The 23,883-nt window shown below is 53.8% G+C and overlaps 1 protein-coding gene across 3 annotated transcripts in view; it reads left to right on the forward strand.

Moving 5' to 3' along the window:
* Positions 1-23,883, forward strand: part of CACNA2D2 (calcium voltage-gated channel auxiliary subunit alpha2delta 2) — a gene marked incomplete at its 5' end in the record, with an annotated part of 126,317 nt that overhangs the window by 102,080 nt on the left and 354 nt on the right. The window contains 33 exons of one of the 3 annotated variants that reach the window (XM_080934002.1): positions 2,201-2,245; positions 5,339-5,480; positions 8,202-8,333; positions 8,497-8,554; positions 9,223-9,273; positions 9,402-9,501; positions 9,639-9,797; positions 9,995-10,102; positions 10,202-10,280; positions 10,819-10,868; positions 11,037-11,126; positions 11,271-11,342; positions 11,540-11,614; positions 13,253-13,327; positions 13,405-13,476; positions 13,551-13,622; positions 13,729-13,790; positions 14,471-14,547; positions 18,588-18,648; positions 20,561-20,658; positions 21,034-21,124; positions 21,243-21,305; positions 21,471-21,574; positions 21,785-21,883; positions 21,976-22,064; positions 22,284-22,334; positions 22,518-22,589; positions 22,689-22,841; positions 22,983-23,035; positions 23,125-23,180; positions 23,335-23,461; positions 23,582-23,691; positions 23,794-23,876. In XM_080934002.1, the coding sequence (XP_080790128.1) occupies positions 2,201-2,245; positions 5,339-5,480; positions 8,202-8,333; positions 8,497-8,554; positions 9,223-9,273; positions 9,402-9,501; positions 9,639-9,797; positions 9,995-10,102; positions 10,202-10,280; positions 10,819-10,868; positions 11,037-11,126; positions 11,271-11,342; positions 11,540-11,614; positions 13,253-13,327; positions 13,405-13,476; positions 13,551-13,622; positions 13,729-13,790; positions 14,471-14,547; positions 18,588-18,648; positions 20,561-20,658; positions 21,034-21,124; positions 21,243-21,305; positions 21,471-21,574; positions 21,785-21,883; positions 21,976-22,064; positions 22,284-22,334; positions 22,518-22,589; positions 22,689-22,841; positions 22,983-23,035; positions 23,125-23,180; positions 23,335-23,461; positions 23,582-23,691; positions 23,794-23,876 (2,829 nt within the window). Of the gene's footprint in view, positions 1-2,200; positions 2,246-5,338; positions 5,481-8,201; positions 8,334-8,496; positions 8,555-9,222; positions 9,274-9,401; positions 9,502-9,638; positions 9,798-9,994; positions 10,103-10,201; positions 10,281-10,818; positions 10,869-11,036; positions 11,127-11,270; positions 11,343-11,539; positions 11,615-13,252; positions 13,328-13,404; positions 13,477-13,550; positions 13,623-13,728; positions 13,791-14,470; positions 14,548-18,587; positions 18,649-20,560; positions 20,659-21,033; positions 21,125-21,242; positions 21,306-21,470; positions 21,575-21,784; positions 21,884-21,975; positions 22,065-22,283; positions 22,335-22,517; positions 22,590-22,688; positions 22,842-22,982; positions 23,036-23,124; positions 23,181-23,334; positions 23,462-23,581; positions 23,877-23,883 lie in introns of all 3 variants that reach the window. The other 2 variants (XM_080934003.1, XM_080934001.1) reach the window with 2 other exon arrangements.

Below are 23,883 nucleotides of genomic sequence, written 5' to 3' on the forward strand. Positions count from 1 at the left end.
AGCAGCTGCAAGCCTTCCTTCCCAGAGACCTGCTCCCACACACCGTGATGGCTCAACCTGCCTCTCTCAGCTCCCTGTCACATCACAAATAGAAATCACATCACAGCTGTGTGTACTGTGTTTTCACATGGGACCTTGCCAAGGCTACCAGCCAAGGCAAGGGGCAAGAAGGATACAGATAACTGGGCCCCACCCATAGTCCACAGGAACAGGACGATCCAGTATGCTATTTCCCTTTTTCTCTTATGCTAACAACATTGTATCTTCCATTGAGGCTGTGAAAAGGCAGAACAACATAAACAGAATTATGGGAACCGCTGTAGAGATGGCCCAAGTGAGCGTCAAGGCACCCCCAAGGATGAGTAGGGTACAGATGAACCCCCTTTCACCGCCTGACAATGGCCAGCCCCCACCCACGCCCTTTCCTGTCCTTGCGGGAGCTTTGCCTCAAAAGTTAGCAAGTGAAGCCCCAGGTCCTAATCTGCAATCCTCCCACTGCGCCCGCCTGTTTTCATTACGGCGGGAAAGAGCATCAGAGCCGTGTTTATAACCCCCTTTTAGATAACAAATCACATTTTCTTTTCGCCTGCGAGTGTGTTGAATTGATATTTTTTTCCCCTCAGTTTAATGGGTTTGTGTGTTCAGGAATGATCTTCATCAACCGAAACTCCTTATTGTGTTTGATGTAATGTCAGCTTTCATTATGTGCTTCTGTGTGAGCCAGGCACAGGGAAAGACTGAGCCCCCTGGAGCCTGGGCTCTGCCCCAGCCCCCTACCCGGGCCTGTGTTCCTAGATGGGTGGCTGGGTGGCAAGTCTAGATGAAGCTGGAGATGAGTTGGGAAGGCAGGTCAAATCCTAGGTATAAAGACTTCCTCTTTGTCCCTGCCCTCATGTTTCTGTATATTTGAGTCACCAGAAGTGCCACACATAGCAGATACCTCTTGAGATATCAGCATAGTGGCATTTACTCAGTCACTGATCCAGAATGCTTGACTTAAGTCACTGTGTCCAGACAATAGCCTGTCTGTAACCCCAGAACCCCTGAAGAAGACAGCCTGAGACTATCACCTTAAACAGTCTTAAATACTGACCAACTAGAACCATTGGCCGCAGACCTAGCATCTGGCCAAACCCTCCCCTGGAGGCATAGGGAGTGTGGTGCAACCCAAGGTCACACAGTGTGCTCTAGCTAGGCCTCAACTGGGCTGGGGAGCCTACGTCACTTCCAACCGTCATGGAGTGAGTATAGGCTCAATGCAGGCTGCTTTGTAGGCAGGTCCTAGGGAACAGATGAGGCCACAAAGAAAAACCCCAGCTGTGTGAGGAACCCCTGGGCAACGCTGAAGGATCTTGTAGTGTAAAAACGGCTGAGGAGCACCTGGGGAGTGACTTGGACAGTGGCCCTGGCCCTAGAGCCCACCAGGGCAAAGTGGGACGGCCCCTTCTAGGCGAGTGGCACTTGCTGACACTAGGCTCACCTTCTGGCGGCCTCTATCAGCTGCACTCGGTTCTGATTAAAGATCATTAAACATGAAATTAGCCCGTTTGTGTTACGGGTCCCCGGGGCGACGGGTGATTATGACGTGCAGATGGCCAAGAACCCAGGCGGCAGGCAGGCAGACAGGCACGGGCCAGGATGGGCAGGCAGGCGCATGTGAGTGAGGGCCACAGGCAGGCATACGGGCCCAGCTTTGTTTATTCCCGCTCCTGTTGTGTAAACCCCCTTTGCATTTCACAACAAATCACAGATAATTAATAAGTACATGCTCGTAATGAGCAGGCTTTTTAATAGAAGAAATTGGAAGATGCAGTGTGAAGTCATTATTTCGCTGTCGCCCAGGCTCTGCCCTGATTTCCTATCTTCCTCACTCCCCTGGTCCTGCCTCAGCCAGCACCTCAGCAGCCAGGCTGGCTCTAACCCTGCCCTCAGCTGGTTCACAGGGCAAGGCCGTGGTACTCTACGTCGGGAACCTGGAGCGCAACATCCTTCCAGAGAGTTCGAAGGACCTGAGAGTAGGCCTTGGGGTGGCGGGGGCAGGGCACCAGCAGCACTGATTCACCCCACTTCTGGGGGTGGCTTGGGTGGAGAAAGGAACTGAAGCAGCCCTAGAGGAGCTGGAGGAGCTGTTCTAGGGCTTGGTGAACCCGAGGGTCCAGGTTGCGTCTTGGGAGCACTAAAGCTTCTCTCTCATCACCAGGAGGAAGATATCATGTACTATGACGCCAAGGCTGATGCCGAGCTGGTAAGTGTCCCCACCTTTGCTTCAGAGGACAGGGAGCAGCCAGAGCCATGCCTGTCCTTCCGGCCCACAATGGTCTCAGCTGTAAAGTGGGTGTTATGAATCCGTACTTACCTTTCTGAATGCAACCATTCTGTGTTGTACTTGGTCAGCCTCTCATTGTTCACAACTCCCTAGAGGTCCTTGACCCTCCAGGGCTGTGTCTTCATTACCATTATAGGCAGAGCTTTCCTGCACGACATGGAGCAAGCTGTGTCTCCCTCTCTGGGCAGTGTGGTAAAGTGTTGGATGTCAGGGGAGTTCAGTCTCTGTATGGGGCGCTCTCTGAGCACCATGGGAGGAGAGAGGAGAGAGGAATGGTCCTCCTGGAGGTAGGTACATGGAAGTGAGACATGGTGACATCTAAGCCCCACCCTGGGACAGTAGAGACTCCCTTCCCTGTGATTTGGGGAAGCTATGTAGAGGACCCAGGGCCTGGCCTCACCATTATTGCTTGGCCCTGCATCACTTGGTGGCCTCAGACACAGAGGCAGCCCAGTTCCTAAATCTGTTTCAGATGGAGCTCAGCTCAACCATGATAATCTCCCAGAAGTGGCACCGCTGGACCTAAAAACCATTTTATTTCCAAATCCCATGACCCTGGGTCTTCTTGGGTTAGCTTGTAAGGTGGTGAGGTCCCCATCGTGAGGGGGCTCAGCCAGAATGACTATGGGGTGGCAAAGAGCCACAGAGGACACCAACAGTGTCCTTGGTTCAAGCACTTGGGAGTAGCTAATGCTCTGTGAACTTGCCAGTGTCAGACTCCAAAGCACAGAGGTTGAACCTAACTGTAAACAGTGGTAGTGTAGTGTCTAGTACTGCTCTGTGCTTGCTGATACAGAAAACCCCAAGGTCCAGCATTTCCTTTTCTGGCCTGGAGGCTTTCCTGACCTAAGCAAAGGTAGTAGCCTGTGACACCAAGAGGTGGGAAGGCTGGAAATGATACCTGTGCGGGAGGCCACCGTGCTAGGTTAGCCTGGGAAGCCTTAGGGAGGGCAGGGGGCCGAGAAGGAGGGGGTGGGCTCAAGCAGGTGCATTTCCCCTTGGCTGAGCTCCGTGGCTCCCGGAGAAGTTGCTAAAATTAAAGCTGGAATCTGAAATTCAAATGAAGAACGAACCTTTAATTAGACCCTGAATCTAATTCCTTACCCCCCTTGGCAGCGGGCTGTAATTTTAGCAATCAGTACATTAAATATAAACCAGGAGACTACAGTTGCCCACTGCAGTGAACTCCTGGGTTCGGCTGGCACCAAAAGGGTCCCTGGACAGCCTTGTACCCAGATCCTTCCAGCAGCCCCCAACTCAATCCAGGACCCCAACCCTGGCTCCAAATGACTGCTGCTCTGCCTCCCAGCCCCTGCAGGGGGATTGGAACTACCCAGTAGGAAGCATTACTCTAGGCAGGCCTGGGCTAGGGTCAGTGAGGCCAGACGCTCCAAGCCTGATGTAAATAACAGCGCATGCACACACCAAGTCCCCTGCTTGGTGTGTTGTGTTGTGTTGTTTTGTTTTAATCTTTGCCAGAGGTACAGTTAGAGATCTTTCTAGACCATTTACTTTTAAATTGCCAGCCAGAAGGTGGGGGTAAGGGAAGAAAAGGAAAAAGTTCGCCAGCTGAAGGCTTATCAGAATGGAATCCAAATGTCACATTAGTTGGGAAAGTTGGAAGATTAAATTTTTCAGTGCCCTTCATCTGCCGCTGACATTTGGGGGGGCTTTCTTCTCCCACGCCTCTCCCTCTGAGTGGAGCATACATGGCTTATGCCTCCTGGACCGCTAGCTCCCTACTCCAGCCCATATGCTCAGCAGCTGCCTACTCTAGCTTCACCCAGCACCTAAGGGCATTCCAGGAGCTTCCCAAATCGGGCAGGAGGTGGGTGTGCCTGGTGAAGGGCATGAAGGACAGTAGACAGCTTGAATTTCGTTGTCCAAAACCATCCCTGGAAGATGGCTGAGGAATAGACTCGGGTCACTTCAGAGCTTTGCCCTAGGATGTGGCCTGGGGGAAATGGCCTGGGCAGTACCCAAGAGGTTGAAATACACTAGGAGGGATATGTCTGGGCTTCAGGGCGTAGTAGAGGAGCAACCCTGGAGACCCGTTGGGAAGAGAGGATGAATGGAGCCTGTACTAAGCTTAGTCAAAAGGATCTTGGGTGGGGAAACAGCGTGTGAGAGTGTGGGGAGCATGTCTCCCTTGCCTCCCTGTCGGGCTTTTTCTTTTTGCCCTGTACTTTCTCCAGCATCTCCCTTGCTTGCACACCTGCACTGGAGCCTGCCCCCCCCCCCATGGGCTGCAGCATCGGCTCTGTAGCCACAGCTCCACTCCTGCCAGCCTGTGGTAGTAGGCGGCAGGGGGTGGGGGTGGGGGGTTGCACAGCGCATGCCCAGCCTGCCTGGCCGAGAGATACCGTAATTGGCACCTGTCAGGCAGCTGCGGCTTGTTTTAGAAAATCGACGGGGGCTTTTATAGACCTGCTGCTAGCAGACATGGTGGACCCTCCCTCTGTAGGTCACTCCGTCTCAGAGCTAGCGTCCACTCATCTCTAGAGCTACCCGGCTATGGGAGATGGTTCCCCAAGTGGGGCTAAGACTGCCTGGTACCCAAGGAACCTGTATAAGGAAAAGGGTGGGAATTATGGGGGTGCAGAGCTGCTGAGGCTTTGCTATAATTGCACAAGGCGTGTCCTGGGAAGCAGAAGTCTGCAGTCTGCTCCTAACCGGCTTGCCTGTTCACCTCCTTCACTGACGGTTGCCTTTCCAGGATACAGAGAAGGGCTCTTTTTTGTTTGAGTTTTAGCTGGGATTTGGCAAATGCATGGTGGATGTGTTGGACAAGTGCAGGCATATTCACCCAGGGAAGCCTTCTGGGGGAGGGGTCCATATGCTGTACTCATGTTCCCCCATGTCTCTCCATCTGTCTCTTGTCTCTGCAATAACCTCTGCCCTTAAAAGACGACCCTGCCTCCTGGACTCTGGCCCTCCCTGTCCTCACCTGCAAGCCTAACCAACCCACTTGCCATTTTTCAGCCTTGACTCGGGTGGGGGTACTTTCTGCAGGATGATCCTGAGAGTGAAGATATGGAGAGGGGATCCAAGACCAGTGCCTTAAGGCTGGACTTCATCGAGGACCCAAACTTCAAGAACAAAGTCAACTATTCCTACACGGCTGTGCAGATCCCCACAGACATCTACAAAGGCTGTAAGTGGGCTCTTCCCACCCACATGGGGGCAGGGCCCACTTCCCAAGTATTCCTGGTCCCTGGAAAGCTAGTACCACCTACCTCTAGCCGGTCCCCTGAACCCAAGGTCATACCTGATCATTTCTCTGAGCTATCCACACATAGACCTTCACGCTCAGCAGAGTTTCAAATACGGCCTCTTACTTTGCTGGTGTGGTCTTAAGCCTGTAGGAACACATACCCTATATGTACACTTACCCCACACATACATGCATATATACATGCCTTGCTTCTCACTGCTGAGCTGAACTCCCCCTCGCCTTCCCTGCCCTTCTCTGAGTCTATTAGGAGGGGCTGGGAAACGCCAGAATAAGGTGGACAAGGAGATTAAGGGCAGCAAGACAGCTGCCACAGACAGGAGACACAGGCCTGGGCAACCCACTCCTCTCTGTGGCACAGAGCTGAAAGAATGGGAAATGCTTTCTAGCCTGAAATAGCCAGACCAGAAAGATGTGGTTGAGATTTCAAGTCCAGGGATGGGGCGGCTTTGTACAGTGCGGACCAGGTTCCTCTGGTTCGGCTTTGGGCATCTTCACCATAACTGCTCCAATTCCTTAGGAATGTCCTTCAGCAGTAGGTTGAAGGCCCTGGTTCTGACGTGTAATTATGTGAGCACCTACTGATAAGACAGCCTCAGAATCCGACGGGTTTGGTGGAGCTGGGTGGTGGCATGTGCCGGGATGCTGGGGAAATGGGGGCAGAGGTTGCAGAGATATTGTATAGGTTTCAGGGGAAAAGGGGGTGAATCCTAGGGTCTTCCAGGAAGCCCCTACCACTCTCAATGTCAGCCAAGTCTTCTGGGTGACCTCAGGTTGGGTGGGGGAAGATGCTCCCCCTTACCGGCAGGCTGCCCACAGACCACCTGCTTGAGCCAGTCGAGAGGTACTATCACAGACAGGCACGCTAATTAAAACAGGAGCCACACCACCCTCCCCAGTCACCCCTCACTACCCACACAAATTACATTTTATATGTTTTTTATTTACTGTGTCACTTTTAATTAAATCTGTAATCGCCTGCCTGAGGGGGCATGGTCCCCATTTCCCAACTCAATGTGATCTGAGAGTGAGCACACATGGGTGTGGTGTGGGTGTGGGTATGTATGCATGTGGGGGTATTTGCTTCCGTGTGACATGCAGGTATGTCCTTGTGGTCACAGAGATCTGTAGGGACCACCCACCTGCAGCAAGAGTCACCCCTCTGCTGGCAGCCTGAGGGACTTCCAAGTTTCTCAGACAGGAAGACTGTGTGGCCCAGGGATAGGCAGGCATGCCGTGCAGACTCAAGGACAAATGGGGTTGTGCGAAACATTTAGGGGCCACGCTTCATTTTTCTTTAAAAAGAAAAATAGAAAGTGTTCAACTCACTAGGCTTCTAAATCAGAAACAGGACCGTAACACACTGCTCAATAGGCAGAGCCAATGGTAGAAATAGGTCTCATGTTCATATTGTGGTCAGTTAAGGAGAACCACAGAGACAGAGATGAAAGCCGAGCACAGGGGACTAGATAGCAGAGAGTCTGCAGAGCCCTCACACAAAGGGAAGGCAGAGGGGTGAGCGACGGTTGGCAGGCCCCTGGGCACTGGCAGGGCCTGGGAGGGTGTCAGGCACAGCTTGTCTGTTCCCAGGGAATCAAAGGCCTTCCCTGCCTGTCACTTGAGATCTTTGATAGGAATCATGGAGGGTATAGTGGCCTGGCACAGTGTATAGATAAAGACGTGCCCCCCCCCCACACACACACACATCAGATAGACTTAGGGGCACCCTGAGTTATGGGACAAGAATGACATCCAGGTTGGTCAACAGGGTAGAGTCAGCTTTGGTCTGTGTGTAAGAGGGGTAGGCCTGGCAGAAGAGAGGGGTCATCATGTATGTGCAACTACAGGGGTTAGGGAGGTCTGGGTAACTGGTGATAGCATATGAGAGCTCCTGTGTACCCCTTGCCCGTGGCAGCAATTGCATTGCTAAGGTGGGTGGGTTTGGGAGTAAGGGGCCGGGGCTCCTACATTTGGCTGGAAGCACAGACACTAGAGGCAGCAATACCTGCCAAGGGTGCAGGCTGTATGTACGTGCGCATGTGTGTGTAAACGCATGTGCCCGTGTCGGAATAGAATCCTGGCCCCGCCCCTGCCCCTCTGCAGCCCCCACTTCTGCCCCTGCCTGCTCCTGGCCCCAGTTGATTAATCATGGAGCTGAGTGGCTTCCAGCTTATCAGGTACCTTAATAGCTGAATAATTCCAGCCCCATCAGCGGGCCCTTAATTGCTTTCTTGTGGCTGCGGCCTGGAGTGCATGCTGAGTGGGTGAGCTCCCTGGGGACCAGCTGCAGGCTCCAGGCAGCATGCTGGATGGGGGCCCAGCTCACAGTTCCCTGCCACCCAGGCGGCCCTTCTCCACAGGCCACAAACCACATCAGCCTTGCTTGCTCACTGAGGCCTGGTTGAGGGGTAGGCTGAGACATTCCTTTGATGATTTAGAGGAAGGAGAGCTCTCTCTTCCTGGGAGAGCTGGTATGGCCCCACAGGAGATCCTGGAAAAATCAAAGAAAGCCTGGGCAGGCAGAAAGCAGGGGAGGCCACTGAGATGTGAGGCTTGGGCATCAAGGTCAGGGAGATGGGTTTAGCAGGGGGTGACCTCAAACTCCTCACCCCAGCCTTCTTACCTGCTCCCCCCCGCCCCCAGCTACCGTCATCCTCAATGAGCTTAACTGGACAGAGGCCCTGGAGAATGTCTTCATTGAGAACCGTAGGCAAGACCCAACACTGTTGTGGCAAGTCTTCGGCAGTGCCACGGGAGTCACCCGCTATTACCCAGGTAGGCACCATTGTCTCCCTGGCCCATCCAGCACCCGACTGCTTCACCTCCAAGCCTACCCATGCTAAGGTACATGGGGCACAGTGAACAAGTCAATTCCCATAACTCCCGTCTGCTCCAGTCAGACCCTTCTGCCAGGCTCCTTCACCCTCTCTCCCCACAGCCACACCATGGCGAGCCCCCAAGAAGATCGACCTGTATGATGTCAGAAGACGACCCTGGTGAGTGAGCAAGGAGGGGTCGAGGAGAGATACCCTCTCAGCTCCCCGTCTCTCGTGCCTGCTCCCCTCCCTCCCAATATCCAGACCTCCGAGCAGGGCGCAGCCAGCTCTATCCAATTTTCATTTCACACATCGCTGCCACTGGAAAATGGATCCCGTCACCCAGGCAAGCCGCCCAGCTGCCTCTGCCCCCCACGTATATCGTCCACTACCCTGTCCCCCCACACCCACTCAGAACAGAGAGATCAGACCAGTGAGGGGGCTTCCAAGGGTGGCTAGAGCCTCTGTCAGGTCAGCCGGCCCCACCTACTCATTTGATCCCTAGACACCCCACCCTCTACTAAGCCTCTCTCACACTTCTCCATGGTCTTCCCTCCCTCTCCAATTTATACACAGACAGACTCTCTGGGGTCTCTCTAGGACAGAGGACAGAAGCCACTGAAGCCTTCTGCCCCTGTGGATTACCTGCCCCCCCCACCTCTTGTTTACTTAATGAGGGAACCAGATCACTGTCTTTTTCATTGAGCATGGTCTCCCCAGTGCCCAGATCCATTTTAATCCACGTAGTTTGTGGTCAGTAGAAACACATGAATCAGTAACTGGGTAGAAGAAGGAAGACCCCACAGGTCCCAGAGGTGCCATCCTTGACTGAGTCTTCTTACTGGCAGGTATATACAGGGGGCCTCATCACCCAAGGACATGGTCATCATTGTGGATGTGTGAGTGAGCCTTGTAGGCTGGTGGGATGGGGCTAGGACTGGATTCTGCTGCCCGGGAACTTTATAAGGGAAGGGTGGGAAAAACCTGTGAGCCCACACATACGTGCCCCCTCCTGCCTGGTTCCCAGGAGTGGCAGCGTGAGCGGCCTGACTCTGAAGCTGATGAAGACATCTGTCTGTGAGATGCTAGACACACTCTCTGATGATGACTATGTGAACGTGGCCTCAGTGAGTGGCAAGGTGGCAGGCAGGCTGGGTACCACTCACCCCCATCCAACCTGCTCCCATGACAACCATGAGCCTTGTACAACAGCTGTCCACTGTGGCCAGCCTGAGGCCACTCACCACCCCCACTGTCCCCACAGTTCAACGAGAAGGCGCAGCCTGTGTCTTGCTTCACACACCTGGTGCAGGCCAATGTTCGTAACAAGAAGGTGTTCAAGGAGGCTGTGCAGGGCATGGTGGCCAAGGGTACCACAGGCTACAAGGCCGGCTTTGAGTATGCCTTTGACCAGCTACAGAATGTGAGCCCCTCGGGTGGGCAAATGGGTAGCCGGGGTGGACGAGGGACCAGACTTAGTGACACGGGAAGATTAAGATGAATAGCCTTGTTAATAGTAAACAGTCAGCTTAGACAGTACCATCTGCTGTGAGGGAGGAAGCCCACCCTGGACCTGTGAGAGACCAAGGACTGCCTGACTCTGTGTTCACCCTCCACTAGTCCAACATCACTCGGGCCAACTGCAATAAGATGATCATGATGTTCACGGATGGGGGTGAGGATCGTGTGCAGGATGTCTTCGAAAAGTACAATTGGCCCAACCGGACGGTGAGGCTCAGCCCTGGCTGGGTGGCTGCCCTGAGCTGGGTCCAGGATGGGAGGGGCTGTCCTCAGGCGGCCATAGCAATAAGCTCGTTGCCCCGACAGGTACGCGTGTTCACGTTCTCCGTGGGGCAGCATAACTATGACGTCACACCCCTGCAGTGGATGGCCTGTACTAACAAAGGTACCTCACTGGGTTTCTCACCGGGGCGTCTGCCTGCTATGTCCTACTGCCAACTGGTCATCCATATGTCCAGCTGTTTGTTGACTCGCTGTCTGTCTGTCCTTCCATACATACCCTTTGTCCATTGCTTTGTCTATTTGGTGGGCTGTCTTGCTTGTCCATCTGACAAAGCGTCTTTCTGCCCATCTGGCTGTATGTTTACTGTCCATCTGTCTCCCAGCCTTTCTGTTCCTACATCTGTTTGCTGATCAATCCATCCCTCTGTGTATTTGGGTAAACTCATGTTACTGACATCCTCAATAAGGCTCCTTCCTCCACCCCATCTATTAGCCACTCCCACCTCTGCTGCTTCTTTAGATCCCATACAATCTATCCTCTCCTGTAGCATGGGTCACAGTGCCAGGGCAGTGGCAGGGAGCATAAAGGAGTTGGGGAGGGTAACAATACACAGAGAGCTGCAGGTGTACCCCCAGAGACATTACCCCCTGTGCTGTGGGCCTTGCTGTGCCAGTCAAACCCACATCTCCTCCATTTGCAGGTTACTATTTTGAGATCCCTTCCATCGGAGCCATCCGAATCAACACACAGGTGAGGTTGTGGAGGAGGCTGCCCCTCCCAGGCCTTGGCTTCCCTCTGGTTGTGGCTGCGTGCTTTCCAGCCATGGGCTAAAAGCGACCCCTGGTGGCTGCTGTTGCACATGACAGCAGATGAAAGAAAAGTGAATTGGAAGGACATTTAGTACCTCTCCTCTCCCAGGAATACCTGGATGTGCTGGGTAGGCCCATGGTCCTGGCAGGCAAGGACGCCAAGCAAGTGCAATGGACAAATGTGTATGAAGATGCACTGGTAAGACCTCTGAACAAAGAAAGGGGACTGGTGGCCTTCCCTCAAGGGATGTACCCACACAGTCAAGACCCTTTAGTTTATTGGTGCTGACCAAGTAAAAGAAAATGGCAGATGGCCCGTGCCTGAGCCCCTCTCTCCCTTCAGGGGCTGGGGTTGGTGGTAACAGGGACTCTCCCTGTTTTCAACCTGACACAGGACGGCCCTGGGGAAAAGAAGGTAAGTTGCCCAGGGGGTATCTGAGGAGGGCTTGGCATGCCTTTAGCAGATATGGGGATGGAGGAGGGACAGGGTATGCTACTTGGCAGAGCCACTCTCTGTGTCAGCAACTTAGACCTTAGGGTGAGGGCTGGGCCGGGGGGTTCCACTATGGATTTGACTCATTACAGCATACTGTCCCATTCCTTTGTACCCAGAACCAGCTAATCCTGGGTGTCATGGGCATCGATGTGGCCCTGAATGACATCAAAAGGCTGACTCCCAATTACACAGTAAGTGTCTCCCTGACCCACTGCCCTGGTTTGCTGTTCATAGTGACACAAACCAGATTCAGCAAGAAAGACATAGGGACCAAAAGACCTTCACAGGGGCCTTTGACTCAGAGAATCATAAATGACTTCCCAAAGGGGTTGGTCCAAAGCTGGGAACAGCAAGTTTCTTGTGAAGGACTAGTCTGCAGCTGTTTCAAGCCTTGCTGATCTTAACATCCATTTCCTACGCTAATACTATATTATGGAAGCAGCTGCAGACAAATCATAAATATATATCCCATACAGATTTGCTTTATTCTTGGTTGGTTTGATTTGGTTTGGTTTAGCTTGGTTTTTCGAGACAGGGTCTCTCTATATAGTTCTGGCTATCCTGGAACTCACTACATAGACCAGGCTGGCCTTAAACTCACAGTGGTCTGCCTATTTCTGCCTCCCAATTAAAAGTGCATACCAACATGCCTGGTGGCTTATAAAGTTTTATTTGTAGATATTGATATTTGAATTCCATATCATTTTCACACCATAAAATAATTATTTTGATTTTTTAAAAAATTCAATGTGTGTGGATATTTTGCCTGGATGTTTGTCTATGCCTTGTTCCTTAGAGTCCAGAAGACACTGGACCCCTGGAACTAGAGTTATAGATGTTCATGAGCTGGTGTATGGGTGCTGCTGGGAATCAAATCCAGTGCTCTGGAAGAGCAGTTAGTGCTCTTAACTCTAAGCCACCTCTTTTGTTTTTTTTTTTGTTTTTTTTTTTTTTTTTTTCTTTTTTTAAACTTAAAACCCCCTGGGCAGTGTGGTGTACTCCTTTAATCCCGGGACTCAGCAGACAGAGGCATGAGGATTTCTGAGTTTGAGGTCAGCTTGGTCTACAGACGGAGTTCCATAAAACCCATTTTATAGCAACAGGTGGCAGGCAGATTCAGCCCTGCCCGGAAGTGTGCTGGAAGGGGTTGGGGGTGAGGCATAAGCAGAAGGGAACTCTTCCAAGTAAGAGCCTGAAAGTGGAAGGCAGAAACCAGAATCAGGGAAGGGACAGGAGGGCGGTTTGGCTATTTGGAGCCTATGCTTAGAGAACATGGGTCTCAGCTATGAAAGCAAGGACACTGCGAAATGCGTGTGACAACTTCAAGCCTAACCCATGTGAAACCTTTGCTTGGCCTGAGAGGTCCCACATACAGTAAGAAACTACCAGAGGCAAAGGCTTGTCCATGGATGCCACTCCCTCCTGCTTGTCTCCTGCCAGGCCTGCGAGATCCTAAGAGTCGCTCCTTCTGGTATAACACCACTAAAATGGGGACAGGAAAGCATAATTTGAGAAAGCAGTAGATACAAGGGAGCCACTCAGTGGCACAAAAACAGTAGCATTGCAGGCCTCGTGCAGTTACAGAGGTAGGGCTAGCTGGTTCCTCCATGGAAAATGAATGCCCACCTATCTACAGGGCTAGTCAACCTTGGTGCAGACTGGTGTGTGAGGGACACCCAGCCTGTAAGTCCTGGCCTTAGATGCAGACTTAGGGCCCTATGGCAGGAGGAGGACTTTGGCCAAAGGCGAGCAGTATGGGAAACAGAGGGCACCTCAGAGTCTAAGAAATCCCTGCACAGCCCTCTGAGCCCCCAATCTGTACTCCACAGCTTGGCGCCAATGGCTATGTGTTCGCCATCGACCTAAATGGCTACGTGTTGCTACATCCCAATCTCAAGCCCCAGGTGAGCCAAGTGAGTAGCCTCGCTGAGGGCTGGGAACCCCTCCCAGATCTTCTGATCTTCTATCTGGCTTCCTGTAGACTACCAACTTCCGGGAGCCTGTGACCTTGGACTTCCTGGATGCAGAGCTGGAAGATGAGAACAAGGAGGAGGTGAGCCAAAGGCAGGGAGGAGGGAGGACATGGCAGGCACGGGAACAGGGGGTTTACGCCTCTGGCCCTTGCAGATTCGTCGCAGTATGATTGACGGGGACAAAGGCCACAAGCAGATCAGAACCTTGGTCAAATCTCTGGATGAGGTATGAAGGCACAGGACAGGGAACAAGGGTATCAGAATGGGCACCCATCCCTACCCGGGCACCCCTGCCTGCTCACCCAAGAACCTGATGCAGCCTCCTCTCCCAGAGGTACATAGATGAAGTGACTCGGAACTACACCTGGGTGCCTATCAGGAGTACCAACTACAGGTGAGTTGGGCAGACAGCGAAGGGACAAAGTGACCCCTAGTCTGAACCTAGCTGCTTCTCTCCTCTTGCACCCCAGTCCCTACTATTTATTTACCCTGAGATGTTTGGTTCTCCAGGGCCTCCCCTGGCCCTTGTGCGACAAGCAGCTGGTCCTGGAAGAACAGGACTGAGGACATGACAATGCACCTAACATCCCCCCCACACCTGGAGGGTCTCCTGGGTATCAAGTCAGCATCGCAGCCTCAGAGCCAGTCTCAGCATAAGCTGCCTTCACTGTGCCCTATACAGCTGCTCCTTGGTCCATTGTGGAATGCCAGGAGCATTGTCACACCCCAGGACCAGCTCATACTGTTTCCTGGCTCTCATAGAATTCATGATCTGCCCCTTGAAAACTTCCTGGGGCTAAGAAATGGTAGGGGCAGGTGGGTGCTGAGGTGGGCAGTACTGTGGGGAGTCACTTTGGGACTAGTAGTTTCAAAGCCTCCAGTATGGTTTGGGAAGAAGAGGGCTTAGAATCCTGGTGTCTCCGAGGTGTTAATTCCTAGGATCCACAGTTGTGCAGGGGAGTTGCAGCCACCACAACTTGGGCCTCGTTACCTCCGAGGCCCTAGAAAGAAAGGGTGAGTGTAACACACCTCTGCTCATCAGTGACCTGTGCTCTCCCTTCCCCTCCTCCCCAGCCTGGGACTGGTGCTCCCACCCTACAGCACCTACTACCTCCAAGCCAACCTCAGCGACCAGATCCTGCAGGTCAAGTGTAAGTGGCCTGGCCCCTGCCTGCGTCCTGCACCCTTGCCTCTGCCCCTGCACCCTTGGCCGGCCCCAGGCAGCATAGCCAGCCGAGCTTGCTGGCAAGGCAGCCCCTCCTGCCCAGTCTGCCCAGCCTCAGGCGTGCCCACAGGCTGGGGAACCAGCCTTCGAAAGTCTGTGGAAATCTGCATGCTTGCCTTTTCTCAGATTTGGTTCTAGACCATTCTCTCATGGTTTCCGTTGAGGATTGTTTTTGGTTTTTTTCCTATCCCGTGTCTTCCCTCCTTAGCCTGCCTGTCCTGAACACTCCTGGGGGCTACATTCCTGGAAGACACCCCTTCCCCTCCCTTCTCTTCTACTCCCCTTGCCCTGGCCCTTCCTCTGTGGTTCCACCTCTGTCCCAAGGTCTCTTGTTCTCTGTTCCTCCTCTCCCTCTTCCCCCTCCTCCTCTCCCTCCTCCTCCTTCAGGTCACATTCTCCCTCCATCTCTTCCTCCCATTTCTCTCTTCCTCCTTTCTCCTTCTCTTCACCCTAATCCCCTCTCTCTTGCCTCACCCTTCTGCTCAGTCCCCCCATTCCTTCTCCCTAACCTAGAAACCCCTGCCTGCCTTCCCTCTAGTCTTCCTTTTGTCTGTCTTCTTCCCTCTCTCCCTCTTTGCTCCTGTTTAACACCCTTCTTCTTCTTCCACTTGGCTCCTCCCTCCTTCACTCCTACACACAACCCTTCTCTCTCCCCCTCCCCACTCTCTCCCTCCCTCCCTCCCCCTCCTCCAGCTCTCCCACTCCTCTGCCTGTGGCTCCCCATGCATGCCTGCTCACCATGGGCCTCTCTGGAAAGGCCTGGATCTCAGGCCTGGCCCTGCCTGCCCAATGCCAGAGGTCACTGGGAGGGAGGCTGGGGCTCCGGCCCCACCGGGCGCCCCCCCACCTGCCTGGCCGACTGGGGCTCATCTCCTTTGAGTTTCTTGCTCTCTCTTTCTCTCTCATGTCGTTTTTTTGCAAGAAGTTTCCTTTCGGTATGATGATGAGACACAATATTTTCATTCAAACAGCCATTGAATAAAATATTGTTTGTGCCCCTCCCCTTCCCCTCCCCCTTTTCGTTTGTTTTTGTGTTTGTGTTTTTGTTTTCCTCGCTTTCTCTCTTGGTGGACTGTCCCAGTGCCAATCAGCAAACTGAAGGGCAAGTATATTCAGAACCAGTGCTCCCTCCTCTCCCCACCCCACCCACCCTCACACCCCTGCTTGCCCCCCTTCCTGCCCAGGACCAGCCACACCCCTGCCCTCTGGGGCTCCCTCCCAGCATCCCTTGGCTCCTCAGTTCTTGCCTTTCCTCTGATCCTGACACCCCTCTTAGAGCCAGTAGCCCACTTCTAGGGCTGTCTGCAGAGAGTTCTCCAGTGTGTCCTGGGAGCCCAGACCCCTTCCTCCCATCCCCCAGTCCTTGTGGGACCCCATGGGAAGCCCTCTGCCTCCCCAGTTTCTCTGGCCCTTCAAGACAACTCAACAGTGAGAACAGAGCTGGATGCTTCACAACCACCCACCCAGCAGGGCAGGAGGTTTGAGATACAGTTGGCAGGGAAGTCTCAGCAGGCACTCTTTAGAAGACTCTGGGTTCTGGCGTGGCCCCAGAGCTCACAGTCATACTAGAAGAGACATGGCAAGGCTCAGAAGCCTTAGTGGGGGATCACAGAGGGCAGGCAGCCTGGCCACGGAGGACAAGGTTGTCCCACCATCCAGGGTATTTGTGTGCTGTTGCTCCTGAGGCCTTGCAAAGGGCCCTTGGTCTATCTCTGCCCTGTGGGAGGGCTCATCGGTATGGGAAAGCTGAGGAAATAAAGGCAGACTCAGGAACTATATTCTTCTCCAGGCATGGGGTGGGATCTTTTGGATCCCAAGAGCCAGCCAAACAATCTAGAGGAAAACAGCCTAGTGACAAAGAAAAGGCCCCCCAGGTCAGTTCCCAGAACAGTAGACAGTGAGCCTTCAAGCCTCTCAGAGAACAGCAAGAGTTATAGGAGGTGGCACCTGATGAGCCTGCCTTTGGTACACAGAACGCTGCCCTTCCAGGGAACATTTGACCCTGTGAGGCATGGAGAACCACATGAGGCTGTCCCCCAACCTGGAAGCAGAGGACTCCCCAAGAAACCCAGAGCCTTGTCTAGCCTAGTCCAACGAAGGGGATAAGCTGCTCCTGCTGGCCTGGGTCAGGGTCGGGCGCATACCCCAATCCCACTGGCTTGAGTTGTCTTTTTCACCATCTCCCACATCCCTCTGACCCTAGAACTGCAAGGTAACATAGCAAACATAGGATAGTCTCCCTCCTTCTCCCTCCTCCCTCTCTTTTCTTTCTCCTCCTCCCCCTCTTCCCACCCTACTCCTTCCCCTTTGGCTTGTGTCCAAACCCTGCCTCACAGTCCTATCAGAAAGGAACAGTCCAACCAGTGACTGCCAAGCCCTTCAAAGCAGCCCTAGTTTCTCACGTTCCAAACTTTGCAGTGCATCATGGGAGTATTTGGGAACAGTGAAAAATCCCTCTTTTGGGATGATGAAAGCTTTGTGGTAAAAGAGAATTTGGGGGATGTTGGTGAGGATAGAGTGGAGAAAGCCGAGGGTGTCACAGGCCTAAAATCTCAGCATTCAAGAGGTTCAGGCAAGAACTGCAGGCTATTCAAGGCAACCAAGACCATCTTTTTAAAAGCAATGGGAGATAAACTGCCAGAATTACACAAGCCAAGGGCCCTCATGGATGCACATCGTGGCTGGGGAGACAGCTCAGTTGCAACAGTGCTTGTCATTGCCTGGCATTTACAAGGTCCCGGGCTGAATCCGCAGCATCACATAAGCCAGGTGTGATGGTGCATGCCCATAGTCCCAGCATTCTGAAGGTGTATGCAAGAGAATCAGAAGTTCAAAGTCATCCCCAGCTCTATAAGGAAGTCCTGGGCCAACATAGACTGCAGGCTTTGTCACAAAAGAATAAAATATGTGTGCACACAGCAGGATAATCCAGTCCAGATGGGCAGAAAGAGGGGCCATGGTGGAGCCCTGAAGCCACATTCTCAGGTCTGTGAGCACAAGCCCTTATAAAGACAAACATGTACACACACTTCTGTATCCATTCCACACACAGCTTATAAGCCTAAGGCACAGGCCCAGCTGTTAGACCATCCTACCCCCCAGACACTCCCAGCATTCTCCCCTGTCTAATCCCTGGAAGGGAGGAGACTAGACCTTCTCTAGGGACCCTGCTCCTCCCAGCCAGAAAAGCAAGTGTTCAGAGTCCAGCAACAGCCCTGTCTCATTACACTACAGAACAGTTCCTGCCCCCCCCCATGGGTTTCCTGTCACCCAGGATCCTGTTCCTACCCCCAGACCTCCACGATGCACTGCAGCACCACCACCAGCAGCAGCTGCTCACACCCACCCGTCTCTGGTTGGACTGTCTGTGCCCGTGAGAAACCCTTTCGGTTTGGCCATGTTGATGCCTGACACAGAACAAAAAGCAAGACCTACCAAAATGCAAACGGCTGCGGCAAAGAGAGATAAAAATCCACAGCCAAAAGCCAATTCCCTTCCTCAAAGTCTCTTAGGAGGCAAAGGAAGCTCAGCATGCTGTTTTTCCATTATGGATGTAGTAAGAGCAAGACCGGCGCCTCCCCGAGACCATGCATATATATAGCAGTGTGTGTATATATATATGTGTGTGTGTGTGTCCGTGTATATGTGCTATACAACAGTATGGAAGCATATACAGCCACGCCAAGGGACTCACTGCCGACAGAGGACCAGGCCCGGGCAACATATTGGCTATAACTGCCCTTCTCCTGCGATGCTGTAGTCTCCACAGGCCCTCCACCCTCCTCGCCCTCCCTTCTCTCCGGCTCAAACCTGAACGCGGAAGTGACGGGTTCCCTCTTTGCCAGTGTCTCCCCCACCCCCAAGCTGCCTTGTCCCTACCTGTCCCTCCAGCCCCCATCAGCTCTGAGCCCCCTGGCCTCCTGCCTCCCCAGCCCCCGCCGGATAACCCCCCCGTTTCTGTTGCAGATTTTGAGTTCCTGCTCCCCAGCAGCTTTGAGTCTGAAGGACATGTTTTCATTGCTCCCAGGTAGCTTGCGTGTGGCCTTGCTGAGGCGTCCTCCCCTACCCTGACCGCCCTGGCCCTACCTCCTGCACTGCTGCCTGGAGCTCTGTGTGTCTATGTCCCGTGCAGTGTTGCTCCCAACCCCAATACATAGCCTGGTATGTGCGGCTGTGTACATACTTAGGCCATGTAGCCGCACCAGGCAGCAGTAGCCAGTAGCCCACAGACCATCTCCCACCAGGCCTGGGGCAGCTGGGCTTTAGGGTCTCTGCTACCTTCTGTGCCCTCACAGGCAACCAGGAAGGAGAAGCCCTTTCCACCTGGGGCTGGCTGTCCCCCAGCATACCCTCACCGGGCAGCTGCTGCTCTGGTCTGTGGCATCCTGACCATACCTGACCTCCCCACCCCCCACCTCTCGTTGTTGTCCTGTGTCAGTCAGTGTTTGTGTGGGTCTGAGGGCTGAGCCAGCCAGAACCCCTGTGACCATTGCCTGTGCTGCTCATCCTAGGTGTGGTGGCTCACTGAGCAGGGGGGAGAAATGGGAGGGAGGGCAAGAAGTTGAGGAACTTCTCTGGCAAGTGAGGGATCAGGACCCATCCTGGGAGTGCACACTCAGGGTGAACTCGTGCATGCTAGTGTGCACACGGTCTGCTTTGAACTACACATCTGAAGAGGCCATGGCCCCTGGTGCTGACGCCCTCTCTTGTGACCTGGGTTTTGAATGAGAGCACTTTCAGGCACCACACGGGGCTCTGGATACTCCTAACCTCTGTGCATAGGCACGTTGTGTTGCGTGCATGCACCCACAGATTCCTGACTCTCTGTAGATGTTTGTACCCGTGAGTCGTTGTGTACATGTGCAAGAGGTCAAGTGTAAATGTGGGGTGGTCTGTATGCATTAATGGTCGGAATGCGCTGGGAGACGTAATCCTGAAGTAGCTGAGGGAAGAGATATCATTTTTATAACTGCTTCAGGAGCACTAAATAAGTGTGTTTGAGTGAATGAAGTGCCCTACAGATGTGAACAATATATGGTATATCGTATGCACAGTTGTGTGGCTGTCACTGGGCATGTCCACACAGACGGTACAGTGTACTAAGACACTCAGGGACAGTGGATCCGTGTGGCTATGACTCCAATCCCAGGTGCCCACACCAAACTATGAGTCTTCCCACAGCCTGAGGAGGTTGCTCACTTTTTAAACTGTCCACAGAGTTGCTGTCATCTAGGCCACTGGGGAGATCCCTGGTGACAGGGGAATGACTAAGGGATGGAACAGGAGAGATGGCTCCATCCATCAGAGAGAGTCATTGTTCTCCAAGAACCCACTTGAGGTTCTGCCATACCCAATGGTTTCTGGACCCAGAGCCCAAACCTGGTGAGGGTCTGCCCGTCTTGAGGAACAGCCAGTCCAAGAACCCACACATTCCTACTGACACCCCAACTGTAGCTTGATGGAAGCAAACGTGAGCCCCCGGAGACTAGGATGCATTGCCCAAAGGCACAAGGCCAGGAAGAGACAGGGTGGGGTCCTAGACACTAACAATAGCAAGAGCTGATAGCCAACCCCGCCTCATGCCCATGGGAACATTGTAAGACATACAGGTGGATGAGCCAGCCTTTCCTGAGGTCACCTGGGTGTGCCATCTGGGTCTAACTATACACAAGAGATGGAAGTTTGGGCAGGGCCAAGACCAGGAAGGAGAAAAGCCACCAGGGTGGAAGAAGCAATCCCTCCTTCTGCCCGCTCTGTCCACCCCAACTAAGTCCCAGCAGCCTTCAGGCTCATGGTGACCACAGCCTGTGAGAACATTCATGCCCCTCCCTGCAACCTGGACTTCTCAGCCAATGTCCAGGCAACCCATCGGGAAGCCTGGATCCGTCTGCCCTGTGCAGCTCCCGAAGTCCACTCTTCTTGCCCCTCCTCACCCCCAGAGAGTATTGCAAGGATTTGAATGCCTCAGACAACAACACCGAGTTCCTGAAAAACTTCATTGAGCTCATGGAGAAAGTGACTCCGGACTCCAAGCAGTGTGAGTGTGTGGCAGGGCAACGGGAGGGAGACGGGGCACAGGCGGGTCTGGAGACAAGCAGGCATAGCCGGGACCAAGGGCATAGAGAAGACTTTCACCAGAGCCCTGGAGATTAGAGGAGGGATGTCATGGAGCTACAGTAAATCACCTTTCTGGGCTGGAGAGATGGCTCAGTGTTTAAGAGCACTGGCTGCTCTTCCAGAGGTCCCGATTTCAAATCCCAGCAACCACACGGTGGCTCACAACCATCTGTAATGGGATCTGAAGCCCTCTTCTGGAGTGTCTGAAGATAGCTACAGTGTACTCGTATATAATAAATAAATAAATAAATCCTTTTTTAAAAAAAAGACACCTTTCCATCTCGTCCTATTCCAGGCAATAACTTCCTTCTGCACAACTTGATTTTGGACACGGGCATTACACAGCAGTTAGTGGAACGTGTCTGGCGGGACCAAGATCTCAACACGTACGCACCACCCCCCAGGCTATGGCTATATGTAGCAGGAGGCTGGGGTCGGCCCAGAGGCCCTGGCCTTGCACGGTAGAAAACAGGCCTGTGACTTCATCTCCCTGTTGCCCCCCAGGTACAGCCTGCTAGCTGTATTTGCTGCCACTGATGGTGGCATCACGCGTGTCTTCCCGAACAAGTAAGTGACCAACCCCCCGTGCCGCAACAACTCTCCCTGTCTTGGACTTTGCCATTACTTCATTACCCAGAAGCCTTAGCACTGCCAAAACCATTTTACACTGCAAGCTGCCTTATGGTGTTCGGTTGTATTCCTACTGAAGTCTGCTTGTCTTGGGGGCTCTAGGGCAGCGGAAGACTGGACAGAAAACCCTGAACCCTTCAATGCCAGCTTCTACCGCCGCAGCCTAGATAACCATGGTTATATCTTCAAGCCCCCACACCAGGACTGTGAGTGTCTGTCCATAATGCCTAGCAGCAGGTGGGAGGCCTTAACTGGAACTGGGGGGGACATGTAAAGTAAAAGGCTGTGCTGAACACTGTATGGGGGGTTCTATAGGCTCAAGCTGGGTCCAGCCCTGGTTTGGTAGGAGCCAGTTTTGGAGTGGCCAGTACAGTCAGCCTTCACTCCTGACTGCTCCACCCACCCATCCCCCGCAGCCCTGTTAAGACCACTGGAGCTGGAGAATGATACAGTAGGCGTCCTTGTCAGCACAGCTGTGGAGCTCAGTCTGGGTCGTCGCACACTGAGGCCAGCAGGTGAATGCTAAGACTGAGGTGGGGCTAGGGCAATAGTTGGGATGCTGACCAGGCAGGTGGCACAGATAGCCATTGATTGCTCTCTCCCACAGTGGTGGGTGTCAAACTGGACCTCGAGGCTTGGGCTGAAAAGTTCAAGGTGCTTGCCAGCAACCGCACCCATCAGGAACAACCTCAGAAGGTATTTGGGCAGAGGAAGGGAAGTAAGCCCTCTCTGGGGTCTCCAAGGACTCCTAACAAGCCTACCACTCAGACTGGCCCCAGCGCCTGTGTGTGTGTGTGTGTGTGTGTGCGTGCATGCTCGAGCACTCGCTTCAGATGACCTGGGAAACTAGCGTATGAAGAGTGACAGACATGAGGAAAACGGGTGGGCACCTTACAGCCCCCATTCTCTGCCTAGCAGTGCGGCCCCACCAGCCACTGTGAGATGGACTGTGAAGTTAACAACGAGGTATGTGTGATCTGATTCTGCTCTGGAACCCTGCTCTCTCCTCCCCGACTCCTTGGTCTCAACTGTGATGCCTAGCCTGCCCCTTAGCCTTTCAATCTTGACTCCCCTACCCTGACTTCAGTCTTGCCCAACCTAGAGAAGTGGTGCCCCTCACCATTTTTATCTCCCTTTCCTATCTCTTAGGACCTACTCTGCGTCCTCATTGACGATGGAGGATTCCTGGTGCTGTCAAACCAGAACCATCAGTGGGACCAGGTAGGGGTCAGGAAGAAAGTGGAAGGACAGTGTAGGTCAGAGCCTTCGAGAGCATGCACTGCCAGCCCTGTGACTGTGGCTCTCTCCCTGCATTCCCAGGTTGGCAGATTCTTCAGTGAGGTGGATGCCAACCTTATGCTGGCACTGTACAATAACTCCTTCTACACAAGAAAGGAATCCTATGACTATCAGGCAGCCTGTGCCCCTCAGCCTCCTGGCAACCTGGGTGCTGCACCCCGGGGTGTCTTTGTGGTAAGCGCCCAGATAGTTTGAGAGACCCGCCTGCCATGACACGCCCCCACCATGCGCGCATACAGACACACACCTCTAACATTTGAGAGGGGCCGGGTTGGCTTAGAACCAGAGGCGACCGTGCTCCTCTCTCCACTGCAGCCCACCATTGCAGATTTCCTTAACTTGGCTTGGTGGACCTCTGCTGCCGCCTGGTGAGTCCTGGAGGACAGGTTAGTTAAGGAGGCCTATAAGGCACTGGCCACCTGCTGACCGCCCGTACTCGGTACCCCGTGCTCTACAGGTCCTTATTCCAGCAGCTACTCTATGGTCTCATCTATCACAGCTGGTTCCAGGCAGGTAAGTAGGGCTTGGGAGGCTCAGCCCCAAATCTGAGTCCAGGGTGGAAACAAACGCTCGCATCACAGGGAGGGTGGAGCTTAGGGCTGCGCCAGGCTGAGGCGGACAACGCGTCATTGTCTGTGGGCGGGGCTGAGGCGTCTGGGCCCCGCAGACCCGGCAGAAGCCGAGGGCAGCTCCGAGACGCGCGAGAGCAGCTGCGTCATGAAACAGACCCAGTACTACTTCGGCTCGGTGAACGCGTCCTATAACGCCATCATCGACTGCGGAAACTGCAGCAGGTACTTGCAGGGCGAGGGGCGGGGCAAGTTGGATGGGCGTGGTCTGTAGCTGGCTGGGCGGGGCGATGACTCCAGGTTGGAGCGAACCTCCAAGGCTCCGCCCTCCCATCGTCCCTCCAGACTGTTCCACGCGCAGAGATTGACCAACACCAACCTTCTGTTCGTGGTGGCGGAGAAGCCGCTGTGCAGCCAGTGTGAGGCTGGCCGGCTGCTACAGAAGGAGACACACTGTATCCTGCCCCCGCCCTCCCCGCCGCCCGCTCCCCTCCTGCCCCGCGCACCCTCCCACCACATCTCTGCCACCGCCTCCTTGACTCCCCACCCATGCCCAGCGGACGGCCCGGAGCAGTGTGAGCTGGTGCAGAGACCGCGGTACCGAAGAGGCCCGCACATCTGTTTTGACTACAACGCAACGGTGAGTC

This window comes from Micromys minutus, assembly GCF_963924665.1.
Source record: "Micromys minutus genome assembly, chromosome: 21".
Taxonomy (NCBI): Eukaryota; Metazoa; Chordata; class Mammalia; order Rodentia; family Muridae; genus Micromys; species Micromys minutus.